Source organism: Musca autumnalis, unplaced genomic scaffold, assembly GCF_047663935.1.
Source record: "Musca autumnalis isolate F117 unplaced genomic scaffold, ASM4766393v1 scaffold_5, whole genome shotgun sequence".
In the NCBI taxonomy this organism is placed as follows: domain Eukaryota; kingdom Metazoa; phylum Arthropoda; class Insecta; order Diptera; family Muscidae; genus Musca; species Musca autumnalis.
Genome location: NW_027412088.1, coordinates 48,858,959 through 48,883,165, shown reverse-complemented (window position 1 = coordinate 48,883,165; position 24,207 = coordinate 48,858,959). Strand labels below are relative to the sequence as shown.

The 24,207-nt window shown below is 37.2% G+C and overlaps 2 protein-coding genes across 2 annotated transcripts in view; both read left to right on the top strand.

Moving 5' to 3' along the window:
• LOC141404628 (fatty acyl-CoA reductase 1-like) overlaps positions 1 to 24,207 on the top strand; it is a 382,118-nt gene that overhangs the window by 316,629 nt on the left and 41,282 nt on the right. The window lies entirely within an intron of this gene.
• Positions 20,276 to 23,573, top strand: LOC141405960 (putative fatty acyl-CoA reductase CG8306). Its single transcript, XM_073990922.1, has 6 exons — positions 20,276 to 20,487; positions 20,724 to 20,817; positions 21,895 to 22,058; positions 22,131 to 22,919; positions 22,986 to 23,243; positions 23,345 to 23,573. The coding sequence occupies exons 1-6, from the start codon at positions 20,276 to 20,278 to the stop codon at positions 23,571 to 23,573; spliced, it is 1,746 nt and encodes a 581-aa protein (XP_073847023.1).

Below are 24,207 nucleotides of genomic sequence, written 5' to 3'. Positions count from 1 at the left end.
AATTAAGTAATATTATAAAAATAGTTATAAGTTATAATGGTATTTCTTTGGAGATAAGATACATATATGTATGTATAATAATAAAAAATCAAAAATATGGTATATCACATAAATGTTGAACATTTTTGGGAAATGACATAACCGAAATGACATAACCGTTGGTTTCTCACTATTTTATCGTCGTATTATTACATATATATCATTTTATATTATATATATAAAATTATTTCATATATCATAAAAATTAAAAGGTTTGTGCGGGATCTTTTTCAATATTTATGCGAAATAAAACTTTTTTAGTTTATTAATAGGCAAAAGGTCATTCATTCGTGCAAGTGGAAATAATATTTTGAGAACAAATCTTTTTCATTTCATAGTATTTAAAAAAAAAAATATTCAAAGTGGTTTGTGCGCAACCTTTTTTTATAATAAAATGGAATGAATGTTATTTTAGGCATTAGTAGGCAAAAGTTCATTCATTCTCACTACAGGAAATCATTTTTGAGAAAAAATGTCAAAAGTCCTAGCCCTAGTATGTATGTGTTAGTAAATCATAGTTGTATTTGAAGACAAATTGTCTGGTGTAAACGCCTAGTTAGCTCGTAGCTCATAACATCCTGACTCAACTCATGTAGTCCTAGACTCACATCACGTCCCCATCTTGATCACGGTGGAGAACTCCAGCAACTGATATGTCCATATTCTTGAACTACAACAAAGCCAATTGGTATGGCTTCCGAATGATGCTTGAACTGCATTTAGTCTACAGCCGCCCCCTTATGTGCCAGAAAGATAAAGAATATCTAAAGCCCTGAGTACATACGCCGCCTCGCCTGCTCGCCTTTCTTGCTCTGCTTCATTTCTGACATAATAAAAATAAAAGAATAAAGAAGTAAAGGGCATCGTAGATCGAAATTGGCTCCGCCTTCTTTATTCTTTTATTTTCTTTGTCTGAAATGAATGTCAATAGCAGGTGATCTGAAACAGCTGTACATTTCAGTGGTTCAACTGTCATTCAATGGATACTGCGTCTTAACAATGTCCTTAACCAACATCCACCAGCACTCTTTGATAGCGAGAATCACTGATCAACCAGGCCTTTAAGCCCTACTACGACTACTTGCTTTTCCTTATAATATTCATTATAGTTGCCAAATAAATTCGACCTATTTTTTTCTGTGTATAGGAGGTTTTTTCTTTATAGTATGCACAAGCTTCGTTCCCGTACTTTTTAATAGTAAAACTCGTAAAAGAGAGAACTGCAAACAATTTGTTGTCACACACAAGTTTTTTGAAATAGTTCGGGAACGGAAAAATGGAAAATACGTCCAAAAAAAACTGGAACAAATGTCAAAGTCGGCGTATTAGCCAATCAGACGCCGGCAACCATGTTACTATTTTTTTACTCGCCCAAATTTGTCGTGTAAAAAGTTGTTAAAGAGAGCGTCATTCAGCGCCATTTTTGTTTAAAGAGAAGTGAACATTTTACAACTTTTTTGTGTACGGGAACGGTTTTTGGAGTAAAATGTGTAAAAGTCGTAAAAATTTTAGAAACTTTTTAGTTCTGGAACACAGCTACAGTTTATACAGTTGGCCATTCAGCCCAAACTAGTTAGCCCTGACTATTTACTTTGCTGTCAAATACATTATTGTGACATAAAATATAATGCCTTGTTCAGACTGACGGTAATTCGCTCTCTATTCGTTGTTCGACCCCAAATTACGATATAATTACCATGGTATAAGTAAAGAGGTAGATTTAAATGAAAAAAATCTATAGAACCCTTGTTTTTCTTGAATTCCTAAAACATCAAAATAAAATCAACAAGTGGGTTTGTTTACAATGCATTTTTTGAGCATTTTATAAAAAACGCGAAAAATGAATGAAGAGTTAAGTTTTCTCCACATAATCGTGTTGTGAATATGATAAACTGATTGTTTCAATGCAAATCTCACCAATTTCTTCCATACAAATGGTCTAAAAACAGTTTAAAAAAATCATTGAATTCGATTGTTTTTAAAATTGTTTGGCATATTATTCAAACACCACACACACATACACAGTTTGTTTATATTGTTTTGAAGTTTTAGGCATACTCTAATGAAAAAATTTAAATTGACATAAAGCTTTGGCTAACCTTTCTTATTAAACCATGATAATTACTTCATTTCCCATACAAAATTTTGAGAACGAACAACGATTTTTGTACTTTGTTCAATTTAAATTACTCTCAGAACGACGATAAAATATGTCCCATCTCTAACAAATGAGAGAATTTATCGAAATAAATTAATTATGACAGGAAAAATACAAAATTTAAAAATTTATTAAAAACCCAAAAATTTTTAGAAAACACCAAAATTGTAAGAAACAATAGAAAAGATGAATGAAAATAATATCATTTAATATTAAATAGATATCTGAAAGAAGGACAAATATTTTTTCAGTTTATATCAATTAATTTTACTCGTCTTTTGGCTGAAACTTTCTTTAAATTCAGTAAATAAAAAATACGAAAATATAAATCATGTTGCTATGAATTGTGTACCATGTCGTATGAACGGGTTAATTCGTGTACATAATTATGAGAGCGAACAACGTGATTCAAATGCTGGTATGAACATGGCATAAAGTTTTCAAAGCATCAAACTAAAAGAAAGAACTTATCCGAAATTTTGTGTGGGAGGTACCAGAAGGAGTGAATAAATATAGTCCATATTCGAACCTGATCTATACCTGGTAGATATATTGCGATTTGTAAAGTATGCACCAAATCGATCACTCCCTTCAAGAGTTATCGTGCACACAATAGGGATAGGTAAGTCGACTTTCGTTTAAACGATTAATCGACTTTTTGCAGTCAAAAATCTAAAAATCGAAGTCCACTTTTGTCTGGAGGAAAAATCGCATAATCGATTATCTTGTGATCGATTTTCGAGTTTGCCCATAGATTGTTGACTTGGCGGTTTTACACTTTTGGCGGTTTTACAGTTTCAAAAGAAAACACGATAATCGACGAATAATTGGTTTCTCTTATGTTACACGCTAAAACTTTCATACGAAACTTTCCCATTATTTTGGCATTCTTTGGTCGAGTTCCCCATTACAGTAATTTCATAAAATTACTTTTGTATGGAACTCGATCTATGAACGCCAAAATAATGGGAAAGTTTCGTATGAAAGTTTTAGCGTGTAACATAAGAGTTTTCTACGGTTATGAAAAAGTCGAAAGTCGAGTTTTAAGACAACTGAAATAATCGCAAGACCGAAAAATCGAATTTTTACTTTTAGACCATAATCGAAGAGTCCAAAAATCGATTATTTCTTTCCTTTACCTATCCCTAGCACACAATTTTTCCGAACATTTTTGAACTTATGTGGGGGAGGTACCTGAAGGAGTGGATCGATATGGCTTATATTCGAACTTAAACTAAGTTTGGGCAAAATATTAGGAAGGCCAAATGTTGGACCGAATCGGCAGATCCGTTCGAGGGTTATCTTATGCTCTAACAACTACATACGGTGTCATAGGGTTTTTTATGGGCTGGCCCCTGATGAAACTTGTACCGTCCTATAGGGGGCAGTGAATACAAGTTGTTACAACAAAAATCAAAGCGATTCGAGAGCTGGTCCTAAACTGAACTTTTCCAAAATTCTGTATGGGAGGTACCCGAATGAGTGGACAAACCTGATATACATGTGTCAAATGTATTTGGATGTGTAAGGTATGGACCAAATCGGTCACTCCCTTCAAGAGTTATCGTGCGCACAATTTTTCCGAACATTTTTGAACTGTTGTGGGGGAGGTACCTGAAGGTGTGGACCGATATGGCTTATCTTCGAACTTATACTAAGTTTGGACAAAATATTACGTAGGCCGAATTTTGGACCGAATCGGAAGATCCGTTCGAGAGTTATCTTGCGCTCCAACCACTACACACGGTGTCAAAGGGTTTTTTTTTGCAACTTTCAGGCTATTTTCTCAGGAAGCATGGACATGCCCCTGATGAAACTAATACCGTCGTATGAGGGACGGTGAATACAGGTTTCTACAACAAAAATCAAAGCGATTTGAGAGTAGGTCCTAAACTCAACTTCTCCGAAATGTTGTGTGGGAGGTACCCGAAGGAGTGGACCGATTGAGTCCATATTAGAACCTCATCTAAAGTATGTATACCCTACACCACTATGTGGAAAGGGTATTATAAGTTTGTTTTGGTAAAAATGCATGTAACACCGCGAAATATTCGTCGGAGACCCCTAATGTGGTATACCAATCTTCATATCTCGGCGAGATAAAACGATTTTGAGATGTGTGTCCGTGTGTCAAACTCCAGGCCGCAATTATGGACCGATCGTCACGAAATTTGGTATGGAGGTCGGTTTCACATCAGAATAGATCGCTATTTTAATTGGTGATAATCGTGAAAAAATAGCGGGTGAAATGGACCAAAAACAAAAATTTTGTAGCTGCTCTGTAGGTCGCAATAATAGTCCGATCGCCTCGAAATTTTAAATAAGGTAAGTGTATATGCCAAGAAGAAGCTTGTAATTTGAGATCAGGTAATATTTAGAGGGTTAAGTGGACCACAACTTTTGTGTGAAAATTGTGAACATTTTTAATATACAGTTTACATCTTTTTTCCTGGAAGAGACATTCCGGGCAAGTAAGCTATACTTGGAAGAGGAACGCTTGACCTTTCTATTGATTTCAATTGTGTTGGTGTACATGATAAGGGCTGAGTACATAATCTGCCTTGCTTGCTTCTGGTAAAAGAATAAAAAAGAAAAGGGCAACCCAGTTCGAAATTTGCTCGGCCTTCTTTATTCTTTTATTTTTATTACAGCCTAATATACCCAGTTATTTGTTTGTATAGTTATCATAAACACGCTAGAGTTCGCATTTATAGCTCAATAATCACGAAATTTTGCACGAGGTAAGAGTTTAGGTAGAAGAAGATGCTTACAATTTTGGATGATGATCTGATATTTGCGACATTTTCAGTAGTAGTATTTCAGTCATATAAAACGTCTCTACAAGTGGTGTCTTAGGGCACGCCGTTCGGACTCGGAGATAAGCTGTGGGTCCCATATCATTGAGCGAATATGAATCGGGGTACACTCACTCATTGATATGAGAGAAGTCTCCCTTCTCCGTTCAGGGAAGTTTGTTAAACAATTATCATATTATTATTTAAGCTTGGTGTGATACGGTACCAGAATCCACAAAGTTATTTCATACAATAAGTTTATTTGTTCCATAAGGAAATTTTGATTTGTGAAAAGCTACTTCCCAGTGGTAAAGGTGTAGGGTATCACATGGTCGGCCCCGTCCGAATATAGCTTCGGCTTACTTGTTTAGAAATGGAGAAGACAATTTTAGAAATTTTTCGTGATATAAACCATCCTTAGCATAAATGCTGAGGGTATAACCATTTTTTTATACCCTACACCACACTGTGGTAAGGGGATTATGTCTTTGTGCATTTGTATGTAACATACAAAAGGAAACAAAAAGACCCATAGTTCCTTTTGAGGATATACATATAATCGCTTTCTGAGTCGATTCATGCATGTCCGTCCGTCAGTCCGTCTCTGTATTTTTGTTCAGAACGTACAGGTCGCATTTTTTGTCCGATTTAGCTAAAAATTGGGGAATATAATTTTTTTAGCCATAGGAAGATTGCTATTGCTTTTGGTGAAAATCGGTTCAGATTTGGATATAGCTCCCACAAATATTTTCGGCCGATTTGACGTATTTGCAGCATCAAACACGCTATATACGTCCGATTTTGCTGAAGTTTGGAATATGTGACTGAATTCGGTCTGAAAATAAATGTGCCAAAATACATCGAAATCGGTTCAGATTTGGATATAGCTCCCATATATATTTTCGCCCGATTCCAGGTATTTGCTGCACCAAACACCCGTCCAGTTTTGATGAAATTTGGAATGTGTGACGGAATTTTGTCTAGTAATAAGTGTACCATATTATATAGAAATCAGTTCAAATTAATATATGTATCTCCTATATATATTTTACATTTTCACAGTTATGTAGGGTATCATATAGTCGGCCCCGCCCGACTATGATCCTTTCCTTACAGGTTTTTAGTTTGTTTTTTATCTATTTTGGCAATTAGCTGAAAATTGCACAAAACTTTATAAGACAATATTTTTGGTACTTTATGACAATTTACGTCCCGAAAATATGGAATTGAAAATTTTAATGAAATGAAGCTTTAACCTGTTTTAATTTCTGATGTAAAAGTGCTCTAAATGAAATAAATTTACACACATTTTGCCAATAAATGAAACAAATGTCCTAAAACCGGAATTGATTTCCCAGATTTGATACAGCTTAGACAGGAAAAGAAATATGGTTTTGATGCACCCAAAAAAATAAACCGGTATATTTTGTGACGCTGCAAATATGATACTATTTTTGGAAGATTTGTTTTACAATTTATTGAGGTTTTGTTTTTGGTATTCAATAAATTACTTTGCCAGTAAAATAGAATTAAACTCAAGGTTATCATCAATATATTATTTTTCATGCGTTGCAATAGAAAGGCCATAAAAAATAGGTAATAAAATATATTTTAATTTTATTTTGAAAAAAAAAAACATATTTATTTCCTATACTTTGAAGATCAATGTACCTATTAACAATATTTATTGTAAAGCTGTTCCAGTCGTCATAATCGCTTTAAAATACAAATTGGTTCCTTTTCTTTTTTAGAACACATAAGGTTGTAATCTGTCGTAAGAATAGTGCTGGGAATCTATCGACTTGTACGTAAGGGTTAAGCTAACGCTTGGTTTACATTTAAGAAATCCACTCGATTTTAACTGTCAATTCTATTTCTTAAACGTCAAATGAAATCCAATGGATTTCAGATGATATTTCATTTGACGTATACACAAAGGAATTGACAGTTGAAATCGAGTGGATTTCGTAAATGTAAACCAAGCTTAACATTAAGCTTAACATTTTTGTCGGATCGACATTGATAAAAGAATAAAAAAGAAAAGGGCAACCCAGTTCGAAATTTGCTCGGCCTCCTTTATTCTTTTATTTTTATTATGTCAAAAATGAAGCAGGAAGGCAAGGCAACCAGGCAAAGCAGCTTATGTACGCAGGCCTTTAAGGTCTTTATTGTTTTCTAAGTAGACAGCCACGTAACAAGATGTGGCACAGTTACAACTTGCACTCGTATCGAGTCACAACCATTACGTTGACTAGGTTATGTCATGAGAATTAATAAAATTAATATATTCGTACACTGTGCGGGAAGGCTAAAACTTCGATGGATAAAACAAATGACAGGTCATTCAAAACGGAACAAGTAAAAAGGCGTTAAGTTTGGCCGGGTCGAAAAAATACTATGGAAAAACAAGTGAGCCAAGGCTATAGTCGGGTCGGGGCCGACTATGTGATACCCTACACCACTACCCCTGTGCATAAGTTTTTGACTGGTAAAATTCAAAATATTAAAATTAGAATAGCTTAGCGCCTTTGCTCTGAATGTCTTCGTCAATACAGGTCAATTTTGTTGAAACGCATTTAAGTGCATCGTCAGTACAACTCAAATAAAAAAAATGGAAAAGTTGGATATACGCCAACCATCAATAGGCTTCTTTCTCTGTGAGACCCCCATCAACCCCCAAAATTTCTTGAGGATCCGATCAAAATTGCGACCTGTAGCGTGATTGCACAAAAATGCGATATTGTGATATCTCTGTTGTTTGGCCACCTTTGACCACCTACTTCGCATCGTTGTAAAGGTGATATTTTCCTTGTCAGGTCTTTCTTTCGATATACCTCTTACAGAAGAGAGATATTCGCTTTGAAATAAAACGATTTTCTCCAAATAAGTTTTTGCCCATTCCGACCCCTGGATATTATCCGACCATCACCAAAATCAATAGGCTTCTTCCACTGTATGATCCCCTTCGTGACCATCCGATCAAAATTGCGACCTGTAGCGTGGTTACAAAAAATGGGATGTATTTCCGACTATTGCGATATCTCCGTTATTTGGCCACCTACGCCAACCTACTTTACATCATTGTAAAGATGAGATTTTCTACTTTCATAGTCAGCTATTGTTTTTGGAAGGTCCCCAACCAAAGCTGTGATATTCGTCATTATTATAAAAATCGCAAAAATTAAAAGTTGGGTTCTATTAGCGGCTATTGCGATATCTTCGTTGTTTGACCACCTACGACAACCTACGTTACATCGTTGCAAAGGTGATATTTTCTACTTTTATTAGCAGGTTTTGCTTTTGATATACCCTTCAATCAATTTTGTACCCATTCCGACCCCTGAATATTATCCGACCATCACCAAAATCAATAGGCTCTTGCAAAGGTGTCAGTTACTTCCTTTACCGAACGACCTATGATGTCAATGTTATCGGCATAAGCAAGTAACATATGACATAGCAACACGACACTCCTGGTCATACCATGGATTCCTTGGTGGAAGTCTCTGGTATCCAAGTATGCATTTTGCGTCTGTTTGCAAGGAGTGGGGAATAATTTGCCATTGTGCTGATATGTTATCGGGACGAGGAGTGTTTTCATTAAGCAATTGGGATAATTGAGTGGAATATGCTGTGACTATCTGTCGTGTTTGCAGCTTATGGGTACCTTATACGATATGTTTTTACATATGCGTTGTCACTTTGCATATACATTTTGTATATAAAAAGTGACAACTCATATGTAAAAAACATATCGTGTAAAGTACCCATTACCGATGTCCAACTTCCGCGTTGTAAACTGTTCGTGCTTTATTTGCAATGTTTAGACGGGTACCAACCTATGCTGCAACAAGAGCTGTGTTCCTTTACTTACCTGAGGTTACCATTTTTCCCATTTGTTACCATTTTTAACCTGCAAAGCGTTCCTTAACCCAGAAAAGTGGCAAAACTGGAAGCAATTTTTAAGAGAGTAAGAGTGGAGAGAGAGCGAAAATGGGTTTCTCTTCTACCACAGACTACCAGCAAAATTTCTGCAGGTAATGGGTACTTTACACGGTATGTTTTTTACATATGGGTTGTCACTTTTTATGTATAAAATGTAAACGCAAAGTGACAACACATATGTAAAATAACATGTCGTGTAAAGTACCCATTAAAAAACTGATTTTTCGACTTTTGTTTGACGATTATTTCACAAATAGACGATAAACAGAAGAAAAAGTCGAAAGCTGACAAAACTAAATTAAAAACTGTGAAATAAAAGACGAAAATTGATTTTTTATGTTTCTTTTTGACATTGCTGCCAGATATACCATTTTTCCGTTCCTTTATTTTCTGGTAAAAATGTTCATGAGAGAGCAACTTTGACACTTTTCTCTTTTACCACCCTTACCATTAAAAAAGTAAAGGAACAAAGCTAAGGTAGTGGTCCGAATCTATGTTTGCTCCTCGGAACGATCGTACATCAAACACGCTCGATGAATGTCTTCCATCTATCACAACATGATCAATTTCATTACTTGTTCTTTGACCTGGAGACAGCCAGGTGCCCTTATGAATATCGAGATGCTTAAATCTGGTACTGCTAACTACCATGTTTTTTGCAGCTGCAAAGTCTATCAGCCTCATACCATTGTCAGATATTTCACTGTGGAGACTGAATTTCCCGACTGTTGGGCCAAAGATATTATCCTTTCCAATTTTGGCATTAAAATCGCCTAGAATAACTTTAATGTCATGGGCAGGGCAACGGTCATAAGTTTCTTCTAAGCGCTCGTAAAATATATCTTTGTTCTGTTCCTCCTTGTATTCAGTGGGAGCATGAGCGCAAAAAAAGCTGATATTGAAGAATTTTGCTTTCAATCGAATTGCAGCGAGTCTTTCATTCACTGGGGTGAACTCTGGAGACCAGATGTTTTAACCTTCGATCAACTACAAATCCGCAACCAAACTCAGGCTGTGTGTCATGGCAGCTGTAATACAGTGCGTCACCATGGTATTTCCTGTATGGCAGTAATGTCGGCCTTGTACTTTTCAAGTACATCTGCCAATGCGTAAACTGCACCTTCCCTATAAAGAGTGCGAACATTCCAGGTGCAGATACACAGATCATGGTCCTTAAAACGTTTGCGGGTTTCGTCAACTTTAGAGGGGTTTGTTTTTCTTTTCTTTCGTTTTTTCATAGTAGGCTGTTTTTCTAGGGGAGGGTTACTAACCCGACGCCCAAACCAAAGTTTTTAACGTTCTTATGGGTGAACACGCGGCACATGTTAGCTCACTACCTTTAACGGGTGTTAAAGGCAGCTCCCCAGATGACAGCACGGGGAGGTCAGTGTCCACTTGAGATGAAAGAGGGACCAAGATAAATCCTGTTGGTTGACATAATTTCGCAAGGAAATGTCGGAGCGAAATCGGATCAATTTTGGGCCGATTTCGAAACGAAATCTGAAGAAAATCCTTGGGAAATTCGGAAGGGAAATTTAATTCCGACATTCGTAGGGGATGGAAGATACCAAGGAACGGTCCTGACCGACTTTAAAATGGCAAACCCCAGGATTTATATTGGTCCCTCTTTCATCTCAAGTGGACACTGACCTCCCCGTGGTGTCACCTGGAAAGCTACCTTTAACTCCCGTTAAAGGTAGTGAGCTAACATGTGCCGCGCGTTCACCCATAAGAACGTTAAAAACTTGGGTTTGGGCATCGGGTTAGTAACCCTCCCCTAGAAAAAGCAGCCTACTATGAAAAAACGAAAGAACAGAAAAACAAATCCTTCTAAAGTTGACGAACCCAGCATCTCGATATTCATAAGGGCACCTGGTTGTCTCCAGATCAAAGAACAAGTAATCAAATTGATCATGTTGTGATAGATGGAAGACATTCATCGAGCGTGTTGGATGTCCGAGGAGCAAACATAGATTCGGACCACTACCTTGTTGCAGCAAAGGTACGTACCCGTCTAAACGTTGCAAATAAAGCACGAACAGATACAACACGGGAGTTGCACATCGGTAAGCTGCAAACACAAAAGATAGCCACAGCATATTCCACTCAACTAGCCCAATTGCTTAATGAAAACACTCCTCGTCCCGATAACATATCGGCACAATGGCAAAATATTGCCCACTCCATGCAAACAGCCGCAAAATCCATACATGGATACCAGAGACCTTCATCAAGGAATCCATTGTATGACCAGGAGTGTCGTGCTCCTACCGAAGAGAAAAATGCAGCATATAGGGCTACTCTACGTAGCTCACGAGAGAGTTATCGGGAGAAAAGGAGAGAGGAGAAACGTCTTTCCCGCAGGAAAAAGAGAGATATGGGAAGGCGGGAGTGTGAAAAAATCGAGATGTACAGGAGCAAGAATGAAGTCCGAAAGTTCTACCAAAAAGTAAAACATCAAACTGATGGCTTTGGTACAGGCGCACCCTCCTGTAGAGACCAGCAGGGTAATTTGGTAAGTGATACAGCTAGTCGCTCGGGATATGGAAAGAGCATTTTTCCAAATTGCTGGTATCCAATACTAACGAAGCCAACGAAGATAACACAGATCCAATCCCAGAAGATGGTACTACATGTATATCGCCCGGTCAAGATGAGATAAAGACAGCAATAAACCGGCTGAAGAATAATAAGGCAGAAGGAGCAGGTGGCCTACCAGCCGAACTGTTCAAAATCGGATAAGGTGCATGCATCAACTAGTTATCACTATCTGGCAGGAAGAACGCGTACCCGACGATTGGAACGTGAGCATCCTATGTCCAGTCCACAAGAACGGAGATAAGACTGTGTGCTCCAATTAGAGGGGCATAAGTCTGCTCCCTATTTGCATATAAAATAGTATCTGGCATATTGTGTGAGAGACTAAAGGCTATGGTCAATGAAATTATTGGACCATATCAGTGCCGCTTTAGACCGGGCAAATCCACCATTGACCAGATATTAACCTTGAGACAAATCCTGAAAAAGACCCAAGAAATGCAGATCGACTGCCCCCTGCTTTCAAAGGTATTCCAAGCCATGTCTGAATTTGGTATCCCTGCAAAGCTCATCCGGCTATATTGAATGACATTAACTGATACTCGATCGTCAGTTAAAATAGGAAAGAACCTCTCCGAAGAGTTTGGTACCAAAAAAGGTTTCAGACAAGGTGATGGCCTCTCGTGTGATCTTTTCACCATTCTGCTGGGAAAGGTTATACGAGATGCGAAGGTGAAAAGAAGTGGCACAATATATACAAACAACCAGGTAACATATGGCTTATGCTTATGACATTGACATCATAGGTCGATCGGTAAAGGAAGTAACTGACACATGGCGGTGCACACAGAATTGGCAGGCCTAAGCTTAAATGGAGCAAACAAGTGGATGAAGAGATGCAAAAGCGCGGTATTCCAAAAAGCGAAGCAGTAAACAGAGAGAGTTGGAGATCCTTTCTTAGTTCGGCTTATAGAACAAATGTTCTGTAATGGGCCAGCTAAGTAAGTAACCCGCTTAAGACAATAATTGTAGCCAAGACAATAAATGGTCTGTTCCTTTACTTTTGAAAATGGTAAAACCGGTAAAAGTAGTACAAAATGTAAACTGCTCCCATATGATTTGTATGGTGTCTGAAGTAAAGGAACGCTTTTCGAGTAAAAAGTGGTAAAACTTGAAGATTCTTGCACGTTAAGGAACAGAGCTAATTAAGTACTCTCTAGTACATCGCAAAAGCATTAGAACGCTCTTTCAGATAGTTTTGGGCATGTGGATAAAAAACTTCAAGTCAAAATCGGTAGGCTCTATTTTCACCTCAGGCATATGGTCTAGTGGACTTTTTTTCTCAGTAAAGGAATCAGAAACGAAACGGGCCCTATATGGTGTTTTTTTTCCTTCCATACATCTCGTCCCGCCTATTATATAACCGGTTCAATTCACACACGCTGAGAGTATATCTCTGTCGGCAAAGCCAACTGATACTTTTTTACTTGTTTACATTAACTCCAAAAATGTCATTGACATTGTATTTTATTTAAAAGAAATTTCATTTAAATTAAAACGGGAATATATTTTAATTTTTAAATATGTGCGTATTTATTCTGCACAATTAGATCTGCTAACTATGTGAATCCATTCTAATTACATTGTGTGTTTATAATTAGTGGATGTCAATATGTTAATTTAGCTATAAAACCGGTCTGGCAAATTAATGGTGGCCATATGATGTGTCGGTTAAGTGTGAAAGAATGAAGTTTCTGCCTATGAAAGATACATATGTTTTAATCGTTTTCAATAATCTTAAGGCCTGCGTACATAAGCTGCATTGCCTGATTGCCTTGCTTTGCTGCTTCAATAAAAAAATAAAAGAACAAAGAAGGCCGACCCAATTTCCAACTGATGGCAACCCAGTTCGAAATTTCGTCTTTATTCTATTATTTTTATTACGTCAGAAATGAAGCAGGTAAGCAAGGCAATCAGGCAGAGCAGCTTATGTACGCAGGCCTTCAGGCAAGGCAGCTTATGTACGCAGGCCTTAAAGTCTTCAACTGTGGGTCTAACACTGTGCGTATCGCCATTCGTATTCAGCAATAAAGGGCTCGAGTTTCTATTTATCGGTTAAATTAAGTTTACATCCATCTTAAGAATAAAGAAGGCCGAGCAAATTTCGAACTGGGTTGCCCTTTTCTTTTTTATTCTTTCATCAGAAGGAAGCAAGGTAAGCAGGCGAGGCAGCTTATGTACGTAGGCCTTTAAGGCCTAAACTGGAAGCAATTTTTAAGAGAGTGAGAGTGGAGAGAGAGCGAAAATGGCTTTCTCTTCTACCACAGGCTACCAGCAAAATTTCTGCAGGTAAAAAATGGCAGAACTAATTTTTTGAAAGTAAAAAAGTAAAGGAACAAAGCTAATAAAAATAAAAGAATAAAGAAGGCCGAGCAAATTTCGAACTGGGTTGCCCTTTTCTTTTTTATTCTTTTATCAGAAGGAAGCAAAGTCAGCAGGCCAGGCAGCTTATGTACTCACGCCTTTAAGTCTTCAACTGTGGGTCTAACACTGTGCGTATCGCCATTCGTATTCAGCAATAAAGGGCTCGAGTTTCTATTTATCGGTTAAATTAAGTTTACATCCATCTTAAGACCTCGGCACAAACGGTCCGTTGAGTGCCGCGCTACAACAACCACATGAAAACTTCAAGAACAAACTTGGGATCACTTACACATTTTTCATGTGGTTGTTGTTGTTTTTAACGCGTCACTCCACGGACCGTATGTGTCGAGGCCTTAAGATGGGTGTGCACTTAATTTAGCCGAAAAATAGAAACTCGAAGACATAAAGGCCTGGGTACATAAGCTGATTTGCCTGGTTGCCTTGCTTTCCTGCTTCATTTTTGACATAATAAAAATAATAGAATAAAGGAGGCCGAGCTAATTTCGAACTGGGTTGCCCTTTTCTTTTTTATTCTTTTATCAGAAGCAAGCAAGGCAACCAGGCGAGGCAGCTTATGTAAGTAGGCCTTAAGATTTGTCCTCCCTTGTCCGTTATTGTATGTTCCTGGGAAATATTTTTTTTAAACTTGCAAAATGTTCCCTTCATTGTTATACCTCCCTCATATTTGGAATTTGAAACACAATCAGGAGTTTATGATGGTTATAATTACTGAGTTTACAGCTTCTTGTTCTGACCCGTTAGTGTTACAAATCTTGTATTATCATCAATTGGATAGATATAATCAAATTTCAATATATAAAATTGAAACAGTTTGCCCATATATCTGTGCGTGTTAACTTCAAATAAAATTTAGAAATAATTAAAAAAAAATTGGATACAAAGTGTATAAAAGGACTTTAAAAGTGATAAAAAACAGAATCATTAAATATTATTAAAGGTATATCTGATATCTCGAAAATTCCTCTCTGATACCCGAATAACAGAGTGACGGGCAAGTTCTCTGAAGCGTTGTTTGGTGAATCCTCTAAATCCCTGCCTTTTTCATAGTTAAGGAAAGTGCGGCATTGAAAGGTTATGACAACGGATATGAAGGGTTGTCAAGTCACGTCATTCGTCAGACCAGGTGGATATGTCAGGCGAACTATGCCAGTTTCCTCTAATGGCCCCGGCCCATACGACCCGTTGTGCGTCGCATCACGCGTTAATAACAACAACCACATGACAAAAGTGTAAGTGATGCCAAGTTTGTTGTTGAAGTTTTCATGAAGTTGTTTTAACGCGACGCTCAACTGACCGCATGTGCTGCGGCCTTATAGGGTCAAATACATACGGTCCGTTGGGTGACGCGTTGCGCGTTGAAAACAACAACCACATGAAAAATGTGTAAATGATGCCAAGTTTGTTCTTGAAGTTTTCATGTGGTTGTTGTAACGCGACGCTCAACGGATCGTATGTGCCGCGGTCTTAATCCTTGTGGTTGCGTCCACATTCATTGTGCAATATGTGGAGCTATCTATTTGATTAGGCAGCCCTGTGCCTTTCTCATTCCCTAGGGTTGAATGCCATAACTCATGGTGCGCAATGAAATCTCCTAGGACCAGTGGCCTGATATCAGGCAAATGACGCGGGACACAGCTATTAATCGGCGGGATATACACATTTCTATAGACAGTTCTATCTCGGCGGTTCCACACTTTACCGCTAATTTCTTACACTCCAAGTCTGGGTCATTGTACTGGGAAGGCTGGTGCAATAAGATTGCGAGTCCACCACCTCCACCTCTCGCACTATCCAAGCGAAGAACATTGTATTCATCACAGCACCTAAGTTAAACTTCAGGAATGTCACAATGTCAAAAACTGGAACAGCAATACTCGGTGTTAAAAACTGCGGATGGTACTGCTGTTGGGGAGGTTGTTGGTGTGTTTCATAATCCGATGACAGTGACGAAGACTCACTGGGGATCAAGTTGGCGCAGCACGAAACAATATCGGTATCGGTATAATCTGTTAGGAATGTCAGGTCTGAACAATTCCTTAAATGGACCAACTCACGAATTCCGTTGCATCTCACCGACTCCGATCTATGGTGGATGAGACGGTGACAAAGGTAGCAAAATTATGGCCCCGGGTTACTCTGAGTTCCGGCATTGACCAGATGAGCAGGCCTTCTGGGACATACCAATCCCAAAATAAAAATAATGGCGCACATGTTGTTCTGGGATGACGGGTCAATCGCATTCGCAATCAATGTCCGTTTCAGGGATGCCAACTGTTCCGAGGTAAAAATCGCTACAGCCACATACGCACCATAGGTCTGTAGCGATTTTTACCTTAAAACAGTTGACATTTCTGCTTAAACAGTGGTTTTTGTAAGTCAAAAATCACCACAAGTAGCGGGAAAACCACCAACTTGGCACCCCTGGTCCGTTTGGCTTGCTGGAGCGCACGATAACTCTCGAACGAATTAACCGATTTCGTCCAAAATTTGGCCTTCGTAATATTTTGTCCCAACTTAGTTTAAGTTCGAAGATGGGTCATATCGGTCCACCGCATCGGGTACACCCCCCCCCCCCCCCCCCCCCCAAAAAAAAGTAAAAATTTTTTCGAACGATAACTCTTAAAGGGTCTAACCGATTTCGTCCACACTTTGCACATCGTTATATTTCAACCAGACATAGATCAAGTTCGAATATGGACTACGAAACTGGATTGCGCAAACTTAAATCAAGTTCTAAGATGGGCTATATCGGTCCTCCCCCACAAAAGCTCTAAACTTTTTACTAAAATGATGCGCACGAACTCTCGAAGACAGTAACCGCTTAATTCCATACATCGCACTATTTCTACAAGGCATAAATCAGGTTATAATATGGACTATATATGTCAACTCCTTCTGATAATAGCTCATTTATAGCTCATTTAGACTAGCCATAAATCCTCGACTGGATTTGATAAATCCAGTGCAAATCTCATTGCATTTAGATATACATTTTGGAGGATTTAAATGGCAGTCAGCTGATTTTTGTTCATAGCACAATTACCAAGGTAGATGCATCAGCCCATCTGATCGAATTTGAAACGTCAAAAGAATTTTTTGTAAATTGAATTCGTCTCAAAAAACGTACGTCAAATTACAAATTTATCGTTTAATACTGAAAATGTTAGTACATTATGCTACTAATGCTAACTAGAGAGCAAATAAAGAATTATTTTATCGCAGTTTGCCCATCTAAAATAAATTAACGAATTATTTTATCGTTTAGACGTCGTAAATAGTAGTCTTGGTTGATTAAAATCAACTTTGTACATCAAAACAAATTTAATTTTTCCGCCTTGTTTACAAATTTTTACATTTTAAATTATTTTTAGTGTAGCAATTCACCGATGCATCTACCTTGTTTCTTGTGCCAGCTTGTAACCTTTTGTATTTTTTAGCAACATGTTGCAAAAAACAGAGTTGTATACGAGGATTTATGCCAGATTTAAAACAAATCCACTCAATACGAGGATTTATTTTTATATGGGAAATCTGGTAGATTTTGGCTGGATTTAGCAAATAAAACCTGATAATGTGCTAAATCCGGCTAATGAAGTCATATCTAAATGGGCTATTAGACTTGCAATAAATCCTCAACTGGTTTTAAAAAAACCCAGTACAAATCTCATTGCATTTAGATATACATTTTAGAGGATTTATATGGCAGTCAGCTGATTTTTGTTCATAGCACAATTACCAAGGTAGATGCATCAGCCCAAAAATTCGTTCAGATTTGAAACGTCAAAAGAAGTTGTTGTTAATTGAATTCGTCTCAAAAAACATACGGAAAACTACGAATTTATTGTTTAATATTGAAAATGTTAGCACATTATGCAACTGATTAATTAGCATATCAGCAAATAAAGAATTATTTTATCGTGTAGACATCGTAAATATTAGTCTTATAGAACGGTTACACTACAGCTTTTTGCCGGGTTAACCCACTTCATGAGGATTTATTGCTTAATCTGGTCAAATCTGACCAGATTTGCTATACAAAAATTAAATCCTCTTACGACTGGGTTTATTTTAAATCCGGCACAAATCCACCAAAAATACAGTGTTGTATTCGGTATTTGCGCAAAAAAATCCAACTCTACTCAAAAAGTACCAAAAGTTGCAACTGTTTTTGCAACAGAGTTTGTCGTGTTTTACACGTTTACGATTGGTCGCATGAGATTTTATGGAGTTAATAAATCTAAAGTTATTTGAAAATCATAAAATTATTTATTTTTTACATTAGACACTTTTTTAACAAAAAGTAAGCTTCATACCATGATACAAAAATGTATCCCTGTGTGTAAAATATACCAATATGAGCACAGAGGGGACGATATCTCATACGAGAAATTGCAAAAGTGTAAAACACGACTTTGTTAGTTATTTTGTATGTATACGTAAACAAACATCAGCTGACAGTTTATATCCTCGAAAAGCTAAGTGTAACCAGCAAAGATTAACCCACTGGATCTATTAAACCCAGTGGGTGTAACCGGGGTATTAGTTGATTAAAATCAACTTTTTATATCAAAGCAAATTTAATTTTTTTCGCCTTGTTATAAATTTAAAATTTTTTTTGGTTATAGCAGTTCACCGATACATCTACCTTGTTTCTTGTGCCAGCTTGCAACTTTTTGTATTTTCTAGTAACATGTTGCAGAAAACAGAGTTGTATACGAGGATTTATGTCGGATTTAAAACAAGTCCACTCAATACGAGGATTTATTTTTGTATGGGAAATCTGGTAGATTTTGGCCGGATTTAGCAAATAAAACCTGATAATGCGCTAAATCCGGCTAATGATGTTATGCCTAAATGGCCTATAACTCTCAAACAAAATTTCAGATTTTTCTTGCAACAGGTTGCACTCAAGCCCACTATTACGATGGTACAAGTTTTTTGAGTGGCAAGACCATACTTCTCAAAAAAATTACCCGAAAAGAAAGCCAGGCGGCGAGGCTTCTTATCTAGCGAGGCGTTAAATGTGAGAACCCAATGAGAAATGCATGCTTATCCAAGCCTGAATTTGTGTAAAGGAATAAAGAAATCTAAAATCGCATCTGAATTAGGTAGTACCTAGCCATTATTCATTTACTTAAAATTGAGCGTGAAGCAAGCAACAAATGTCATTGTGTTTCTACCTTAAAAGCCTGGGTACATAAGCTGCATCGCCTGCTTGCCTTGCTTTCCTGCTTCATTTCTGACATAACACAAATAAAAGAATAAAGAAAGCCGAGCCAATTTCGAACTAGGTTGCCCTTTTCTTCTTTATTCTTTTATTTTTGTTATGTTAGAAATGAAGCAGGAAAGCAAGGCCATCAGGCGAGGCAGCTTATGTGGTGGAATAAGAAGGTTTTAAGGCCTGCGTACATAAGATGCCTTGCTTTCCTGCTGCATTTCTGACATAACAAAGATAAAAGAATAAAGAAGGCCGAACAAATTTCGAACTGGGTTGCCCATTTCTTTTTTATTCTTTTATCAGAAGCAAGCAAGGTAAGCAGGCAAGGCAGCTTATGTACTCACCCCTTTACATCAAATCATACCAAACGTCAAAATTGTTCACAATAACGCATTACTGTGAATTGCTTGTTTACCCTCTGTATGTGATTTTATTCACAATAATGCATTTTGACAACTAGTGTGATAATCAGTTGTTTTTCCCTTTGTACCTGTATTATTGTAACATGCCCAGACCTTAAAGACCAAGTTCGACCTAATAAAAAGGTTTCAGAATCACATTTGAATTAGGTCGAACTTGGTCTTTAGTCATTTACCAGATATAACTTAAGCAAGAATGACATGCTTCTTATGTGTCGAGGCCTTAAATGCCTGGGTACATAAGCTGCCTCGCCTGGTTGCCTTGCTTTCCTGCTTAATTTCTGACATAACAAAAATAAAAGAATAAAGAAGGAAAGGGCAATCTAGTTTGAAATTGGCTCGGTCTTCTTTATTCTTTTATTTTATGTTATGTCAGAAATGAAGCAGGAAAGCAAGGCAACCAAGCGAAGCAGCTTATGTACCCAGGCCTTAATGTAAATCTTTTCTCCTTTTTCTCTATATGTCCCGGTCCACACTAGCGTGAATTTCATTAAAAAAATCATGAAATTAGGTGTTCTTAAATCGAATTCCCTACTACAGCAATTTTATGATTTTACTCTACTATGGACGTCGATCTAGAGAAATTACTGTAGTGTGGCCCGGGACTATCTAATATTTTGACATTTAATATAGATCAACTGTGTAGCCACTCTCAAATGTTTCTATAATTCTTTACACTATTTTTATTTACCTTTTTTAGCAAAAATTTCCCTCCACAATGTTAGATAAAATTCCCGTTGCACCCACGCTTCTCAAAAAACGCACCGACAAACCAAAATTTGAATTTGAGAAAGATCCAGGATTTGTAAAAATCGATAATGCCAATGATGAGGAAGAGGATCGCGTTGCTAAGTGTTACATTGGGCGGTCATTATTTATTACGGGTGGAACTGGATTTCTGGGAAAAGTTCTTGTCGAAAAGTTATTGAGGTAAGTTTTCCAGCAAAACACAAAGGGGTTTATTCTGAATGAAAACTCCACGTGAGTTTTCTCACTTTCTCAGTTAAGTTGAAACGGCATCGAGACAAAACTCACAGGGAGTTTTCATTCAGAATAACCCTCATAAACTAGTTTTCTTGTCTCAAAATGTTGATCCTGCGCACTACATATGTATATAGCATTAAATTATTTATTAACTAGCTATCACGTCATGAATTTCATTCTAGATCTTGTGGTGGTTTGAAAAAAATCTATCTATTGGTGAGGCCGAAAAAAGGCAAATCTCCCGAAGAACGTCTCAAAGAAATATTAGATAATGTTGTAAGTATTATAGTACATTTACATCATGGTACAAGTACACAGGTAGCCGCATCGGCAATTGTTGGCAACATAAGATGTCAAAATTTGACATCAATTCAATGCAATTGACACATTATGTTACCATCAGCTGGCATGATAATGCTACCTGTATTATTGTACCATGATTTACATTTACGAAATCGAGTGGATTCCAACTGTCAATTACTTTGCGTATACGTCAAATGAAGTCTTATCTGAAATGAAGTCTTAACATAACTCGAAAATGTTACCCTTTTCCTTTATTCATGTACGAGGCTTCTTATGTACTGAGGCCTTTAGAAGATTATCTGAAGCTTTCAAAAGTTCAAAGAGGGCCCATCATTCTGTTGAATCTAATCGAGATTAGTTGGCGGCACAAAGATCCATCCATGATAAAACAGATAATTGATTGATGGCGCTCGACAACAAATAACGAGAGAGTTAAAGGTGCGAACAGAATGAGAAATTCATGCTTAAAGCCTAAATTTATGTACAAGAATAAAGAAATGCAAGATCGCATTTTAATTAGGCAGTACTTAGCCATTAGACTTTTACATGAAATCAAGCGTGAAGCAAGCAACAAAATTCATTGTATTTTAACCTTAAGGGCTGGGTACATAAGCTGTCTCGCCTACTTGCCTTGGTTGCTTCTGATAAAAGAATAAAAAAGAAAAGGGCAACTTGTTCAAAGTTGGCTCGGCCTTCTTTATTCTTTTTTTTCTATTATGTAAGAAATGCAGCAGACAAGTAAGGCAAGCAGGCGAGGCAGCTTATGTACCAACGCGTTTATGGGGGCTGAAAATCGCTTCCAAAAACGGCAACCAAGTTCGAATTCTTCATTCCACCAGAAGTTATTCAAAACTTTACTCAAACGTTTATTGTCTTTTCCGCTTTACATTTATTCCTTTGGAATTATGTATTTTGATTCTTAAGATCTCGAAACACAAACAGTATGGCATGCTTTCTTCGGTCATTTCTGGCTGACTTCGAAGATGGACATCTCCTTAACCTTCTGTAATAAAAATATTCTCATATTTTTATTTTTCCCATTTTATTTAGCTCTTTGATAAATTAAAAGAACAGCGTAGCTTGGAATGGATTTTAAGTAAAGTCGAACTAATTGCTGGAGATGTTTTGGAACCACAATTAGGCATATCTCCAGAGAACATTGAAATCTTAAGAAATGAAGTAAACTTAGTGGTACATTGTGCGGCAACAGTGAGGTAAATTTATCAATCCATGTACCCTTTAATTCGTGTTTTCACATCGTCTTTTCGCCCTCTATTATTCCACAGATTTGATGAAACTCTACGCAAAGCCGTCTTTTTAAATGTCAGAGGCACCAAATACTGCCTTGATCTAGCCAGTACATTTAAAAATCTTCAATTGTTTTGGTATATCTCCACAACATATTGTCATGTTCATGTTAAGCATCTATTTGAACAAGCCTACGATCCACCTGCAGATCCGCATAGCATTATAAGCCTCTGTGAAATGTTGAGTGACAAAGATATGGCCGCGGTTGAGAAAGAAATTATGGGTAGCATACCCAACTCATATTCCTATACGAAGGCTTTAGCAGAGGCCTTGGTTGTGGAAAGATTCGGTAAAATGCCTGCGGGAATTATACGGCCCTCAATTGTTATTCCAGTTTGGCGAGAACCCCTTCGAGGATGGACAGACAATATAAACGGTCCCACCGGCCTACTAATTGGTGCCGGCAAAGGTGTTATACGTACCATGTACTGTAAAGAAAATGGCAATGGAGACTTCCTGCCAGTCGATGTTGCTGTAAATGGAATTATCGTATTTACATTTGCATATTTAACACCCGATCTAGTAAAATTCGATGTTCCTATACTTCACCTCTCCAGCTCGAATGAAATAAAAGTTTCATGGAAAGAAATTATTGAAATGGGACGTTGGGTTATTGAGAATAGGGTACCGCTTAATGGCGCTGCCTGGTATCCAGGTGGATCGATGAAATCAAGCATAATACTACATTGGTTGGCAATGATCTTTTTCCATTGGCTGCCGGCCATATTGGTTGATTTTCTTTTAATTTGTATCGGCTACCCACCAGTGTAAGCAAATATTTTCATAACAATTCTTGAAATTTAAAGAAAATTATTTTTCTTTTTTGCTTTTAGTTTAATTCGTGTACAAAAACGTATTACCAAGGGACTTGATGTAATTGGTTACTATGCCAATGCCCAGTGGAATTTTGATAACACCAGAACTCACAATGCACGAAAGATACTAAACAATAGAGAACGTTTGACATATGTGGTGGAGAAAATTGAATTCGATTTAATTGACTATTTCACGGATTGTCTATTGTGTGCCCGACGTCTTATTCTCAAGGAGTCAGATGAGACGATACCAGCTGCCAAGAGGCATATGAAAATGTAAGTATCAATTCATCGAATAGAACTTAAATACATTCAGTTCACTTATATCGTGTCAAACTAATTTCTTAATTTTCTCCTCTCTTCTAAATTCATTTCAGCATGTGGTGTGTGGATAAAGTCTTTAAGGGACTTTTCATATTCGCTTGCTGCTACTTCATCTATCAACGTTTCTTCGACGATTTCTTCTCGGATCTGGCCAGCTATTACAATCCACAGAACGTGACCAACGTAAACAGTACATCCAATCTAACAACACCTAGCTGGAATCAAAGTCATATTGACGGCATATTTGAAGAAATTGTTGCACCTAAAATGGAAGGTCTTTAGATGCTTAAAGGAAAAAAACAGACGCTATTATTAATAATTAAGTATAATATTATATTAAAACTAGCTGACCCGGTCCGCGTTGCTGGCCCGTAGTTTGGATTCTTCATCCTTTTAATTTTAAGGAATTTTATGATTTAGAAAAATTTTTACTTGCTTAAAATGCATTTTGATGTGATCTTCATTATGGAACTACAATTAAGTTTACAAACACCAAACCAACATAAGTCTTGTAAACATGTTTAACATTTTGTGACTAATAACCTGGATATGTATATATTAATATATTTAATTTTGATATTTATTTAAAACAATCAATCCTTTAAAGCCAATTCATGCGCGACATTTTTTGTTATTCCATCTTTAGCCAAAACAACCAAACTTGATGGTTTTCTACTCGGGAATATGCCACGTATAATGTCCATGTGAAAAACACGGTGTGCTCAAATCTATACCACATGCGACTTATTAATAGTCATAGCAAACGCCAATCGTATTGGAAATTGAAGTCGTTTAAATTGAATTGGGACATCTGTGGGTATAATAGGGATGCGCGGTAACAATATATGTTTGCCTCGAAATTTCCCATTTAGATAATTACTAATCGCGTGCCGTTGCACAGTCGAGGTGGATTCAA

Bases quoted from the DNA above. Each gene is read 5' to 3' on its own strand.
- LOC141405960 (XM_073990922.1), top strand. From the start codon at position 20,276: ATGTTAGATAAAATTCCCGTTGCACCCACGCTTCTCAAAAAACGCACC. The intron at 20,818-21,894 runs GTAAGTATTATA...CATTTTATTTAG, and splicing joins AAGAAATATTAGATAATGTT to CTCTTTGATAAATTAAAAGA. The intron at 22,920-22,985 runs GTAAGCAAATAT...TTTTGCTTTTAG, and splicing joins TGTATCGGCTACCCACCAGT to TTTAATTCGTGTACAAAAAC.